The sequence below is a fragment of the Pipra filicauda genome, unplaced genomic scaffold (genome assembly GCF_003945595.2).
Source record: "Pipra filicauda isolate LSUMZ 115617 unplaced genomic scaffold, ASM394559v2 scaffold3_size10097308_pilon, whole genome shotgun sequence".
NCBI lineage: Eukaryota > Metazoa > Chordata > Aves > Passeriformes > Pipridae > Pipra > Pipra filicauda.
This window is the reverse complement of record NW_024104532.1, coordinates 4,312,986-4,328,100: the sequence shown is the minus strand read 5'-3', so window position 1 is coordinate 4,328,100 and position 15,115 is coordinate 4,312,986. Positions and strand designations below refer to the sequence as shown.

Genomic DNA, 15,115 nt, shown 5'->3' with positions numbered 1-15,115 from the left:
GGGTTTCCTGCTCCCGCTGGGCACGCAGCTCAGCGGCTCGGTATGACCACACCACCCCCTCCCTCAGTAATCACTCACATGCCGTTCACTAAAGTCTTTCCATTCCCTTTCTAGCTGTTTCCTCTTCTCTCCTTATTAGGGATCCACCTACCTATCCATCTTCTCATTCTCTCCCCCTCCGTGGCTATTTTTAAGATGCCATAAAAGCTTTCAACGAGTAGCATCCTTAGGGATGAAAGGGATTTTATATGTAGCCCATCACAAGGAGCCATCACCACATAACTCACCGTGCAGGCAGTGACTTTTCTTTTTTCAAAAGCAGGGGAGGGGAGAACAGCCCCACTCAGTTCCTCAGCTCTCCCTGGCCAGCTCACCCAGAGCAGCTCTGCCAGGCACCTCCTGTTCCAGAAGGAAAGGATCAGGTCCAGCTCACTCCACTCCCAAGGTGGCAGCTGGGCCAGATGGTGGGGCAACAGTGCAAGTTCTCTCAAGTAGCACCTGGGTGTATGAAGGGATGGTTTTGCTCACTGGTAAGAGGCTCCAAGCTGGGGATCATCCAGCTTCATGCCTCAGCATCTGCCACCAGACGAAGGAGAGCCTCCTCGCTGAAATGATGGCTGTGGTTCTCCCTGTATGCCCACATACCTGGAAGCTGCTCTACTGCTTGGTTCATGGTCAAGAGCTGAGGGAAATGTCAGCAAAACTGTCTCCAAAGGCACAGTCTGCCCCAAGTACCAAGTCTCTGGCCACAGAGTCTGGACAGATAGGGAGGACCAAGGTTCTCCTGATCCATACAGGCACCACACCAACACCACGAATCCCTCTTTTCTCTCCTTGATCTGGTCATTCCCTGTAGAATAGCTGCCTTCCCCTTCTGTCCTAAAAGTCTGGCCAGAAACTTGACACACATGCCAAAGACACCCCCTTACCCTGCCCCATCCACACCACCTGCACCCCAGCGCAGCCTGGCAGGAGCCAAAAGCAGGTTGCTGCGTCTCTGCCGCAGGGGAAGGAAGGCTCCCCGGCGCAAGCTGTCACACTGCCACTGCCAGCGAGGTGTGGGCACACTGACCCAGCCTCAGGACACAGCCTCGGCGGCTGCCAGCTGGGATTAGGCTGTGCATAACCTGAGAGGCGTCCCGCGGCGCGCTAATGCGATGACACGCTCGGTGTCACCGGCGGGACCCGCGGGAGCACTTCTCACCACGGGCTGGGTGTGCCTGCGACGGAGGCACCGGGTCCCCAGGAGCCTGAACTTGGTCACATCCCTCCCAGACGATGTTCGGGTGACGTGGCTATTTATAGCACAAGGGAGGTTAGAGGGAGCTCATCTTACCTCGCTCCACCTTCTTCATCCTCTGAGCAGCGGGAGCTGATGCGGAAGGTGCCGAGGCAGAGGGGGAAAGCGGGAGATGGGGAGGGACACCCCAGGGCACAGCACAGGGAAGGAGGGTCTGCAGGGACCGGCGCTGAGCCGTGATCCGAGTGCAGAGGAGCGCCAGGGAAGCCTGTACTCTATCACACTCGAGGGCTGCTGCGATACGAGCAGAGAGAGAGAAAATCCGGAGCAGAGCTCCTGCTCAGGAGGCAGCAGAAGCCGGTGCCGAGCTGCATAGCCATGACCTGTCTCCCGTGGCCCTGCACAGGTTTCTGCCCCACGTGGGCTGCATTTGGGCTGGGTGATGAGAGCAAGTGGGGTCTGCACCACCCCTGGAGTGGCTCTGGGACCTCTGCTTGCTCCAGCCCCCACTTCTGTGGGCTTTGGCTTCAAGGAGAGCCTTCCCATGCCTTAGCTGTACTCAGCACCTGACCACTGATCTCTGGTTCACCGTGGGGACCTGCTGTAGGTCCTTCTCAGAGCCCAGAGATCTCTTTGCTCCTGTAGTCACACACAAGCATCCTGGATGGTGCAGACCTTGCAGCCACCAAAGCCTGCTGAGAAAGTCACTCACTGCCCCAGCCAAGCACTGCTGCAGCCAGTGCAGCCAGAGGTTGTTTTACCAGGAAGAGCCCCCAGTGATCCAGTGCAGGAGGAGACAGGCAGGGCAGCAGCAGCTGCCAGACGAGCCCTGATCCAGCTCTCCCTCTTGGTCAAGGCAAGGAAGCCCCTTTTTTCAGAGAGGGGTTGCTGGTGGGAGGCAGCTGCCTCTCATGCAGCTTTGGGGCACAGATGGGCTGCAGTTCCCAAAGCACAACAGAAACAAGTTTCACCGACAGCTTCCTTCCCTCCTCCTTTTCTAATGCTTTTAGCAGGGAAAGGTCCTTGGCAGGAGGTGAAGTACAGCCTTGGGCCATTCACCCTGCTGGGGACCCTCTCTGCCTTCATTGAGAATCCAGGCTGGGGAGCAGCTGTGACTTGGAGATTCCCACCACAATGCTCAACAAGTCCCAGCAGCTGCTGCTGAGCCAGAGAGTGACCCACCCAGTCTTCTACTAACTTTAAAAACAGCTCCCCTTCACAACCAAGTGCATTGGGGCTGGGCAGGGCTCCCTGGGACACCTCTGCACAACGGGGTCCCTGGGGTGCAGGGGGTGGATGTCAGCAGAGAAGCAGCAAGATCTTGGAGAGTGATGATTTACAAGAGCACGTAGTGACAGGACAAGGAGGATGGTTTCAAACTGAAAGACAGTAGGTTTAAGTTAGGTATTAGGAAGAAATTCCTCCCTGTGACACTGTTGAGGCCCTGGCCCCGGTTGCCCAGAGAAACTGTGGCTGTCCCATCCCTGGAAGTGTTTAAGGCCAGGTTGGATGGGGCTTGGAGCAACCTAGTCTCGTGGAAGGTGTTCCTGCCCATGGCAGGGGCTTGGAATAGGATGATCTTTAAGGTCCTTTCCAACCCAAACCATTCTGTGATTTATGATCTCCGGGGTTGGTAGTACAATTGGGGTGCTGGGAAGGACAGGCAGGGCCTTGCAATGTGCCTTTCACAAGCAAGATGCTACAAAAGTGTTTCTGAAGGGGGCTGTACCACAGGGCCTGGCACGTGGACTTTGGAAGCTCACACTGAGTCCTGGCTTACATTATGCCTGTCTGATCTCTGCAGCCTGGCCACGTGTGCCTGAGAAACAGTCACGTAACTCACTGCTGTGAGAACAGGTCAAACCCTGAAACTTAAACTTTGATTGCAACGGACTCAAGCTGGGCTGAGGAATGGCTCTGGGACTGGCATTGCACCGGCAAAGCCTTTCTTGCCCCAGAGCACTGTAGTGCTCTCCAAGATGTGCCATTTGTTGCCAAGAAAGAACAGAAGCCAATGGGATGGTTTCAAAGCCTCAAGCACCTGCTCCCCTCTTACACAGTCCTGTTCCTTAGAGAAACATTTCCCCAAGGAATTGTCCTTGTCCAAGTTGAACAACTGGACAAGTCTCAGAAAGAAGATGATTCAAAATGGAAATGGAGTAAAATGTCCATGAACAGAAAAGTAAATGATGCCTGGGGCTCAGAGGACCTTGCCAGGACAGAAAGGGCAAGAAGAAAGGAAGGTCAGACAGGCTGTGTAAGGAAACCAGAGTACCAGCTCCTTTTTTTTACCCCAATCTCTGCCTCAGGCAATGGAGAAAGCACATCAATTCCCAGGCCAGGGCTTATGGCTGATACTGATAAAGCATTCAGAAAACTATACCTGAGCTGAAAAATGCACATATAAACTGTGGCCTATCAAACACCTGAGCCACCACCAAATAAACAGGAACTGTGCATAGATCAGCTTGGTCCTGTTAATCTTCAAGACAGCCCTTTCCTAGAAAGCAGGACATGTCCACTGGGGCTGTGCAGCAGTGCACTCCAGCTCTTCTACTTCCCCAGCGATGTACTGAGCCCATAGACTCCAGAAGCAGAGGAGCTGGGCACAGGAGAACTTGGGACAGTCTGTCCTCCAAGCAAGAACCACGTTCCCTGCTGCAGGCTGCCAGTCACCCTGCTAGCCTTGCCCTGAATGGCTCACAACCAAACTCCCTGAGCCTGAGGCATCTGGACTTGGGCTCTGCCTTCCCTATACCCACTGTGGTCACTCCTCATTCCCTTTCATCTTTCAAAGATGTCCCTTCTCCCATCACTCTCCACCCAAGTTCTTGCCATCACCAGTTTATCCCCAGGATACTTTCTGGAGGTCCTGCAGTGCTCACAACTGAGGCACTGATGTATTTAGACTAAAAATATCTAATTATACATTCCAACCACTTCCTTATGGCACCATTATGACAGGACTGCAGGGACTGGCAGCAACTTGGCGGGTTTGCCTTCCCTCCTTCTCAACTTTGCAGAGAGCAAAGGCAGCACCACACGGACTCCTTGCTGATACCAGGACAGCCTGTCATTAGTCCAGCCTGCTGGCATCACAAATACCATTATCTGGCTAAACCAATCATCACTTTATCACTAGAAAATGTGCTGTTTATTTTATAAGAGCATGGTAGGCCCTTGAAATAATTCAATTGCTTCAACTGATCTTACAGCACGCACTCCACTGGCCTGCAGGGCCACTTTCCATGGCTTCTGCTCTTCAAAGGGCAAGCTGCCAAGAAAAAGGGTTTGCAGGAGAGCCTGAACGAAGCTTGGGGAGAGAACAGAGTCCATCCACCAGCCCGAGGACAAAGAGATGCTGCCTGGGATCTGAATTTTCTGGCACCTAAGCAAATGCAATGGATGATTGCCCCTTTGCTAGGCTGCCTAAGAGAACCAAGGGGACAATTTGTATCTGATTGTTTGTGGCGGCAGATTCAGGCTTGGGTATTAATTGAGAGGACCAAAATGTGGGCAGGGAGTTTGGGAGTTTCCCTCGGTGCCCAAATTCTGCAAAACACACTGCTCATCACATCAACAGGCTGATCCCTCTGGATTCACTGCACTTCTGAGCACAGAAAAAAAACCTCCTTGTCCTCCTCAGCAGGTCCAGCCCCACAGGGTGGGGAGACCTGGTGAATCACCCACCTCCCGAGCAGAGCTGGAGCTCCCAGAGATGTGCAGCACCATGTGATTCCTCTTTAATTACACAGGGACTTAATAGAGTTTGCTGGTAAACACCTTGTAACCACATGTGCCTGGAGATTACTGGGTAATTATGCTTAGTGGATCACGATGTAACAGGGAGCATGATTTAGGAAAGACAGAAATAACCAGGCAAACATGCTGCATTCGTCAGTAGCTGTCATGCAGCCTTCCTGCCCCAATGCTTAGCTGTCCAGCCTTTCCTCTTGTCTCCTTCCCTGGCTTTCTGAGAGTAGGGGAGCCCCTCGGCAGGAATTTGAGAGGTGCCAGGGATTGGGATGGTCTGGGGAAACTTTCCACTTGGCATTCCAAATCCCCTGCAAGAGCTCTCCATGCTCTGACAGGCTGTCAGCTGCTCAGAGGAAGAAGGATGGAGGATAAACAGTATTGGCTCACCCCACCCTGACTTAGTTTGCCACAGAGACAGATTCTGGCCTTCCTTTCCAAGGGTGCATGCTGGACACAAAAAGGAATCTGGAAGATCTCTGGTTTGTGAGCCAGTCCCAATCACCTACTGCCACACTGATCTAGATCCTGCCAAACCTGGTTCGACCCAGAAGCTCTCCAGGGTTTCATGTCCCCAGGAGTTGTGATGCCGTTGCTCAGACCAGTGTGGCCCAGAACAACAAGGGGCACCTTGCTCCTGACAAGATCAGTGCCAAGACTTTCAGCAGCCCCTCTCCCACCCCAACAGAGTTGGAGCAAAAAAAAGAGATGATGTGTAAATCCCATGGGGCCCACCGGGATGAGCCCTTCTCACAGACACCAGTCACTTCGTGGACCTGCAGCACCCAAAACTGATGGCTCCCTCCAAAACAGCAAAAGGGATTATTCACACTCACTTCAGAGAGTCTTAAATCCTCTGGGCAATGACAGCTTCAACCCTTTGCCTTTTAATGAGCACAAACACAGCATCAGTCCTGTTAAACTCTCTGCACAGATTCCAAGGGAGGTGTTGAATGCAGACATAGGAGATTTTAGGGGGTGATTTTAAGGGATGTTCTCTTGGGCAAGGGTTTGTACTACGAGCTCCAGCTTCACTGGAAATGCCAAGCAGCACTGATAGGACTGTTTACTAACATATGAATTAATTTGCAACCAATTAGTAGTGCTAACCAGAGTGAGAGGCAGTGGCAGCATAGCTAATGTACATACCAGCACTGTGCCCTCCAAATGCTCACTGCACACCCAGCCAGCACCCCCTTGCACCCTCAGGGCCATCTGATCTGCTCTGCAGCCTCAGGATATGAGTTTATGCCTGAGATCAAGGGCTTTTTCCTCTTCATCTTAAAAGCAAGATTTCTATATGGCTTAGCCTTCATTGTGGGAGAGATGATGACATGGGGCCTCCAACCCTGGGCCCCATACCAAGGTGAAAAGCAAACCTCTGTCCACTCAGCAAGTGTGCTGTGCATGGAGCATCTCCAGAGATATATCTGTAGCCCAGCAAATCCTGCCCAGGGCTCCTGGAGGCTTCACAGATAGCTTTGCTCAAGAGCATGGCTTGAGGCCAGCCATGGCCCACAGCCACAGGTTTCCTGCCTCACATCAACCTCAGACAGGAGAGAAGTGTTAGCAAAATGCACCAAGCAAAATGGAAAGGAGTGGTGGGAATTCACAGATCAGATGGTGGTATTTTATCCTCAGCTGCAGCATCTCATCAATTTGCCAGCCCCAAAATTTTAGTGCTGCAGCCACAGGTACATCTGTACATCATCAGGCCTTGCACAGTCTGGCTTCATCATCTATCCTCCTCCTCTTCCAGTGCCTCCCTCTCTCCTCCCATCTGCACAGGCAGGGTCCTGTGCACCAGAGGGAGACCAGACTGGGGAGGCTGGAGTATCCCTGAGCCTGCTGGTGGATCCCACCACATCTGAGCCCTCAGTCACCACAGGGGATGGGGGGAAAAACATAAAAAGTCAAAGAACAGAGCAGCAGAGCTGGCAATGCCTGGGAGGGCTGGCAAGCCTCTGACAACAAGTGGCACCAAGCTTTGGACACTTTTTGTACCAAAGGGGTACAAAAGGCATGGCAGGTCACAGCCAGGAAGCATCAGTGGAGTGGAACAGAGATGGCACAGAGAACACTGACACAAGGATCCTGGGCTTTGTTTTTTTTACTCATGGAGAGACAGATTTGAGGGATGCAGGCTGGGAAGGGATGTGCAGAGCTCGGCGAGGCAGCATCAAGAAGGGAGAGACAGCTTTTAGCAATGTTCACACCAGCCACAGAACATGCTGACGGAAGAGGTGGCCCCACACCCCTGCTCACAGAACCAGCTGGGAGAAGATCGTGCCATTGCTAAGAAGAGATGAGCCAGCATTTGGGTATGGCAAGCCCTGCTTTGAGAACCTCAGCTACTGGGAAAATGCCTGGAAGCCTAACAGGGCAATGCCCACTGCCTTGCAGGGTTTGCACACCCCTTCTACCTAGTGTGGCCCCAAAGGGACAAGGAATAATCCATAAATAACCAGCCCACAGCACAGTAAGTGATCAGATGCCACAGAGTTGCCAAACCTTTACTAAAATACATGGCTACTTAGAACGAAGTAATGGCAATATTTAAGTAAAGACTGCAAAGCCATCTAAAGGGCTGGGCAACAGCCATGGGAGCAGCCTGCTGCTGGTAAATCCAGAAGCTGAGGCACAGCTGAGTGAGGTGCCCAAGGCCACAGAGCAAGGCAGCAGCAGAAGGAGGAGCAGCTCCCAAGGGACTCCCAGCCCTGTGCTCACTGCCTGCCCAGTGGCCTCCTCCCGTGAGTCACGTCAGAGCAACGGGCAGGCAGCACGTTTAGTTCCCTGGCATCTTGCTGTGTGGGGGAGGACCCAGCTGAAGGAGTTTTGCAGCACAATCAGATAGTTATAACACACCAGTGCCATAAACAGCCCTTATCTCCATCAGCAGCTAAGCCAGCTATTAAGAGCTGGAAAGGAATCCCAAAAGGAACCAACACGCATTTGTCAAAATTGGCTTAGAGGAAGCTTAACAGTCCCACCTGACCACAGTGGTCACGACACTGACACCACAGCCCTCTCAGCACCGGACCGGAGCTCATCACCCAGAGGAGCAGAGGGAGGACCCTTTGTTATCAGGCATCCTGCAGGCTCAGAAAGAATCAGTCCCTATTGTTTCCTACCTGGGCAGCGCCAGCCCTGGTCCCCCGGGAAGGGGGCTTGCTCCTGTCCCAGGTGTGGCTTGTGCAAAGGGCACCTGGAAAGTTTTCTTGCCTCTGACACAGCCCAACAGAGCTGGAATCACCTGTTCTGTTGCCTTGCAGCGTGCCAAGGCATTTTTCACGGTGTTTTGCTTGGGAACCACCCCAAGCCCTCGGATTGAGAAACCTCAACACGCCAGTGCAATAGAGAAGTTGCTGCTCTGCTGCTTTCTGCCTGGGGGAGTGCTCTTCTCTTCACACAGCCTCCAGGACCCACAGGAGAAGGGAGGGGGGCTTCCCTGGACAAGTTATCCCAGGATGAAGCCCCTCAGGTGGCCATCAACATCAACTGCTTTGCCTGGAGGCTCACTGCTTCTAAAGGAAGGGATCAAAGCTGTGCCAGCGAGGTGGGTACAGCTGTCACACATCACATCAGTGAGGAAAGAGAAATTGACTGTGACTTAATCAAACCTGATCAATCCTTCCAGACTTTGCAACAAGGACACAAAACCAGAAGTGACCAGACTAGTACCAGGTGCCAGGTCTCATCTTATGCAGCACATTTCCAAGCTCTGCTTCTTTAGAAATTCATACATAGCGCATGAGTGCCTCTGTCCCTGTCTCACACGCACAATAGAAACACCCACATCCCCAGCTGCAGAAGGTTCATGTTTTTCAGTATTGCACCTGTGCTTTGCTCAGGTCCCTGGTTTCTGGGTCCCTCCTTACCCTGCTCCTCCTCCCCATCGGCTCCTTCCCGCATGTCCGTTTGTCCACAGGCACTGGCAGCAGCAAGTGAGCCTGCTGCCTGTCAGAGCGCTCCTGGCTCCCTCTCACCATGTTGCGTATCGACATTTTAGTCGATGATCTGCCCTCCAAACCCCAGAAATACAAGCCAAGAAAAGTACTCAGTGGAGATAAGCACCACGGCTCAGCCCACATGAAAGACAGGCCAGGAAAGCCAGACCCTGTCAGAAAGCAAAACGCAGGCAGGAAAATAAACCAAAATTCCATCCCACTAGGCTTGTCAACGCTGTTATGACATTTTCTTTCCAATTCCTCCCAGCCAGATCGGCGCGGTATCAGCCCCATTCCCACAGCGAAGGCAAGAGGAAGCCGTACTCACTGCTAGTGCTCATCCTGCCGGTCCTCCCCTGTCCTTCTCATCCAACAAAGGGGCAAAGATGCTCTTTAAATCCGCTTTTCTTGACGGCCCCCGACCGCGGGAGGAGGCTGCCTCTCTCCTTTCCCAGAAGAAATATTTCCGTGCGATCCGCCGGCTATCACATCCCACGGCGGCTCCCCGATCCAGCGCGGCTGTCCCCAGGGCTGTCCCCAAGGCTGCGGGATGGCAAGGTCACGGCTGCCGGCGGCAGGGCGGGGGCGCGGCGGGGAAGGAGGGGGGCGCCCGGGACCGGCCCGGGCGGGAGCCCCGGCGGAGCCGCGGGTGCCGGGCGAGGCTCGGCCATGCACTGCGGAGCGCGGCCGCGGCCGCTCCGCTTATAGCGGGTGTGGAGCGGCGGCGGGGCCGCGCAGCGCCGGCACCGCCCCGCCCCGCCCCGCCCCGCCCCGCCCCGGCGGCACCGCCCGCGGCCGCGACCGGGCCGGGGGCCGGGGTACTGCGGGGGCGGCGGCTGCCGGGACACGGACCGGGACACGGACCGGGACACGGACCGGGACACGGACCGGGACATGGAGCCGAGCGCGGACCCGGGGTCGCACTGCCTGTCCTGCCTGCAGTCTTGCCCGCTGCCCTGCCCAATGTCCTGCCCGCAGTCCGGCCCACTGCCGTGTTTTGCCTTGCTCTGCCGTGCCCTGCCCGCTACCCTGCCTGCAATCCTGCCTGCTGCCCTGCTTGCTGCCCTACCTGCAGTCCTGCCCACTGCCATGCTCTGCCATGCCCTGCCTGATGCCCTGCCTGCTGCCTTGCCCTTCCTGCAGTCCTGCCCACTGCCCTGCCCGCAGTCCTGCCTGCAGTTCTGCCCGCTGCCCTGCCCTGCCCTGCTCTGTCCGGCCCACAGTCCAGCCCTGCCTGCTTCCCTGCCCTTCCAGTTGCCCTGTTTTCAATCCTGCCATCAGCGCTGCCTGTAGTTCTGCCTGTGCCTCTGCCTGCAGCTCTTAAGCCCCTTGGCTGGTCCCTCCATGTCACAGGGCTCCCACCCAGCCCTGGGTGACACCTGCTGCCGGCTCCACACTGCTCACTCTCCCTCTTGGCCCTGCAGTGCCTCAGCATCCAAGAAATTCCGTTCCAGGATAGAGGCGGGGGGAGGCGGAGGGATACAGTTTATGAAGAAAACCGAATTTCCTCTAGTGCAAGGGTTCCCTCCCGCAGCTGTCCAGGCTGGCACTCGTGGCTCTCCTGGCAGCCTGAGTGTCTGTCCCACGCCAGGACCAGAGAGGGAGCTGTGGGTGTCTGCATGGCTGCAGGATGGAGAGGGGGCTTTCCTCTCGATATCAGCAAGCAGCCTTCTCTGCTGGCATCAGGATTCCTGGAAGGGCTTCAAAGCCCTCAGCTCCTTGTTTTGTCGGTGAGACGGCTCTCTATCAGTATAAAGCCGTACCCAGGCTGCTCCCCAGGCGCCTGCGGAGATGGGGCTGTGCCCGCCTGCCTGTGGAGCCCCCGAGAAGCTGTGCTGTGATTCCAAGATGTGAGCTAATGAAAGAGGTTTTTCATGCAGCATGACAGGCGCCGCATCTCTCCCGCTCCTGGGGCTGGAATGCCGCTCAGAGAGGGCCTTTTGCTTTCCCTTTCTCTTGCTGTTTTATTTGCGGCAGCAGATGTTCGCGGTGACGTGACAAGACAGGTAGCTGGTCGTGTGAGCTACGCCTGTGCTGCCAGTGATACAGCCTGCTCTCTGCAAGCCCTGCTGCCTGTCCCCTTTGGCTGTCCCCTCCCCAGCGGTGTCAGGTGGCTGAGAAGAGCAGGACTAACAGTGGGGGTGGGAGCCTGGAAGTTCCTGTAGGGCTGGGGGGAACAGAGCTGCTGATACAAGAAAGGTGGAGCATGTAGAGACAGGACAAGGGGGAATGGCTTCAAACTGAAAGAGTAGTTTTAGATTAGATATTGGGAAGAAATTCTTCCCTGTGAGGGTGGTGAGGCACTGGCACAGGTTGCCCAGAGAAGCTGTGGCTGCCCCATCCCTGTGAGTGTGCAAGACCGGGTTGGATGGGGCTTGGACCAGCCTTGGATAGTGAAAGATGTCCTTGCCCATGGCAGAGGGGTTGGAATGAGATGATCTGTAAGTCCCTTCGAACCCATGCCAGTCTATAATTCTATGATGATTCTATGATACAGTCCAGTGGGATGGCTTGAGCTGTCCCACAGTGCTGATTTGGAGCCCTTTGTGCAGTTTCCCTGTGCCTGAGGACTGTCCAGGTGTCCCCTTCTCAAGGGGAGAGCTCAGGACCCCCTGCTCATGTGTCTCGTATCAATAACGCCCATTCGAGGAGTCAATAAAGCAGACACAATGTGAGCTGGTCCCCACGGTTCAGCAAACTAATTGAGCTTCTTCCACTGACCTGGTTTCCAAATCTTGTTAACTTGCTGCCTTCAGAACAACTTGAAATTTCAAGCACAGACAGGCTGGGATTGCTCAGGGGGCAGTGCAGAACCTCTTCTCCTTTGTCCCCTCCCAGCTGGGTGGTCCCGGCTCTGCAGAGCTGCACCGTGGGGAAGGGGGAGTGGGCACTGCCAACGAGGCCAGTGGGCAGGGTCTCAGGTGCTCCCCATGGTGGGATCTTTGAGTTTTGGTACTGGTGAGATGGCAACAAGGAGCTCTAATCCTCATCACCTCCCCACCTCAGCCAGCAGCTCCTGAGAAGGGAGTTGGCCCTGTCCATGCTGTGGGGCAATGGCCGGAGCCCCTCACCACCAGCACTGTCCCAGGGTGTTTTGGAAATCCCATTTCCTTTTCTTTGTTTGAGGAAACTGGCTGCAAAAGCTGCCATAAAAGGATGTTAGGGATGCCTGAGACAAGAATTCAGAAGCGAGGAAATGTCAGGATGTTAACGCAGCCTCCTTTCATCCCTTTGTGTCTGTGCACTGCAACACACTTTTTCACAGCAATTATTAGATGCGTATTTTTCCCACAAAGCGCCTGCTTCATTCAGCACCTGGCACGTCCCACAGAGCTCAGGCTGGGAAGAGGAAGGTGCTGCCTGCAGGACCCCACATCATTCAGTGAAAACAGATACAGTAGTGATGAGGGTAAGAGGACAGAAGGAAAAAAAGTGCTAATTTCATTTCATTTTGCTGATGGCTTCCCTGGGCACTGGGTTTCTTATCCCTGCCTCTGTGCTCTTGTGAGATACTGAGTCACCTGAACCAAACCTTTCCCCCCCGGGGGGGGGGAACTCTGTTCCTTCTTTCCCTGATGCCTGACTGGAACACCAGCTGGCTGATTGCTGGAAGAGGTGGAAGTATCTGACTGCATGTGGGATCACCAGGAGTTGGGCTCCAAATGTATCTTTTGCTACACCAGCAGCAGGAATTCTGAGAAATCAGACTCACCGCCTGTCCCGCTGGAGGCTTGGGAAGCCACCGGCTGTGTGTTCCCATGTGAGGCTGTGCTCAGCCACTGTCCCTGTGAAGGGATGTTGGTCCCCAGGGCTGGAGGGTAGCCCCCATCCTGCCCCCTCAGAGCAAGGTGTCTGAAGAAAACCCCCAGGGAAGGGGCTCTCTCCTCACTCCTGTGTGACTTGGGGACCAGGTGAGGAATGGTGAGGCTACAAGGGAAATATCGGATAGCAGGTCCCAAGGCCAGGAGAGACAGGGTTAGGAGAGGTTAGAGTGTTAAAAAATCACATAAGATCCCTGTCCTCAAGGTGCACGGGGGGATGGTCCATCAGCAGCCTTAGCTCTGGCTTTTCTGGTTCATTTGAAGCCATAGCATCCCTTCCAGCACACCCGGGTACAGACACACTCACATACATGTTTGCAAACATGCAGTCACATAGACCAGCTTTCAGAGGTCTACCTGTAGGAGCCCCAGGCTTTCCACCCACTTTCTTTCCCCTTCAACTGGAAGTCATTTTGGTGCACAAGCTTTGCTGCTGGGCACTGAAAATCACTGGAGGAGTGGAATGCCTTGGCCAGAGATCCCAGCTGCAGCCCTTGCCCCGGGGTGCTGTAGCACAAATGTGTCTGTCTGTCCCTGAAGGACCAGCTGGCCAAACGCATCCCTGCCAGCCTGAGCCCCCAGCAGACCTCCTGCATGTGCACTGGCAGCAAAAGGCTCTCCTTTCTCAGCAAGAAGATTTCAGTCCAAACAACAGCAGTGAGACGCCCGTGGGGACCCCGGAGCGGCACAGCCCAACGCCTCGCACGAAGCAGTGGGCAGGCTGCAGAGAAGAAGGACTCTGACTCATCACAAGCTGGTGACATTTTCCAAAAACAGCCTTTAAGTCCAGGGCTGTAATGTTCCCAGAAGGCAGCAGAGAAGCCTAAGGGGTCTGGAGACCCCATTATAGCACAGCATAATGGGTATGGTCTGTGTCAAGGGATGGAGGCAATTCTGCCTCGCTGGGCAGTTCCCCATCCATATTTCTCTTCTCTCCTGCATCCCCCATGAGGTGAGATCTGGCAGAGGTAAAGTCAGGAGTGGTCAGATGCTGCTGCCCAGTGCCCCAGTGCAAAGCCAGTCTCACTCTTCTGGTGATGACAGAATTACTTTCCACATGATGGAGATGAGCATTTTACTTTGTGAGTCCCTGGACCACATAGTAACTGGGACCAAGAGGCAGTGAACTAGGCAGTGAGTGTTTTAAGAGGGGACCCTGATGCCTCATCCAATATAGGACTCCACTCCTCCTTCTCAGTCACAACAACCACCAAGTCATTTGCCAGTAGTTTGGCTTTCTTCCAGTTTACAAAGCAGCAAAACAGCCCTTCCCAGCAATTCCCTGCTTCGGCAGGAGGAGACACAGACTGGCAGAGGCAGATGTTCCCCAGGCTGCCTGCATTAAAGTGATAATCAAATGATAGATTATTTTCAAGCAAACTCACATTTTCAGTCATTAATTTTAGTGCTGTGCAAATAGTTTCAGCAAAAAAAATAAATACCCAGACAGTGGAGAATGGTTGGGATCTGGATCTGGTCCAGGCAACGCTGATGCACCACAGCCCATCTGTAACCTGTAGCAATCCTGCAAAGCCAGGAAGGGATGGCCACATCCTTTGGCTACATCTTCCTGCACATGAGGGCCTACAGGCCCTCTGGCATTATCCATCTTATCATCACAAAGGCTGCATCTCTAGGTCAAATGCAACAAATTTCCCAAACCAACAACAGATGAGTGAAAACAAGTGCTGAAGAAGCTCTAGAGTGACTCGTCCTGCATGTTAGGAGTGTTCTCCTCCCCTCCTGGAAATCAGGACAGAAGGAGAGGGGAGGTGCTGCATGACCTAGACTAACGGAGTGATGGCAAAGGCCTAAGGGCATTGAAAGTTGGTGTCTGTCCTAAAACCTGCAAGTCTTTCACCCTCCAGCCCTTTGGAAGAGCTCATGTTCCTGCACAGGAAAAGTCAAGGAGCAGGCTGTTGCAGTATGCAGCAAGGCTGGGGCTCCTAGGCAATATCTGGGCTTATTGCCTGAGGCTGGGCATCTCAGGGCTGCTTTCACACTCTGCATGGGTTGTTTTCCCTTTTGCATGGGAAGCTGAGTCTGTGTGCACTGAGGGGACGCACCAGGGACGGCCACCCTGTAAAGCCCAGCTGGCAGCTCCTGCCAAGCAGCATCAGCAAAGCAGTGCAAAGGGAGTTCTATACCAGCTGCAGCTCTGGCCCCGAGGTACCTGACCTGCTTTCCCATTGCCAACTATGTTTCAACCCATTAAAGGTCATGGGAAGTTGGGGTTATTTTTAGTTTTCCCTTTTAAGTTGCCCTGAAGCAGCAAGAACTGATGGAAGAAGAAATTTCCTCCCTTCAGTCAGCAGTTTGGTCAGGATCACGAGATGTTGTTAATGGACAGCCTT

The 15,115-nt window shown here is 54.2% G+C and overlaps 1 protein-coding gene across 4 annotated transcripts in view; it reads right to left on the bottom strand.

Moving 5' to 3' along the window:
- ABLIM3 (actin binding LIM protein family member 3) overlaps nt 1-9,601 on the bottom strand; it is a 54,369-nt gene extending 44,768 nt beyond the window's left edge. For all 4 annotated transcript variants that reach the window (XM_039385245.1, XM_039385247.1, XM_039385248.1 and 1 more), the window contains exon 1: nt 9,269-9,601. In XM_039385245.1, coding sequence (XP_039241179.1) covers nt 9,269-9,281 — 13 coding nt within the window. In that variant the 5' untranslated portion in view covers nt 9,282-9,601. The remainder of the gene's footprint in view (nt 1-9,268) is intronic.
- Nucleotides 9,602-15,115: the final 5,514 nt, after the last annotated feature.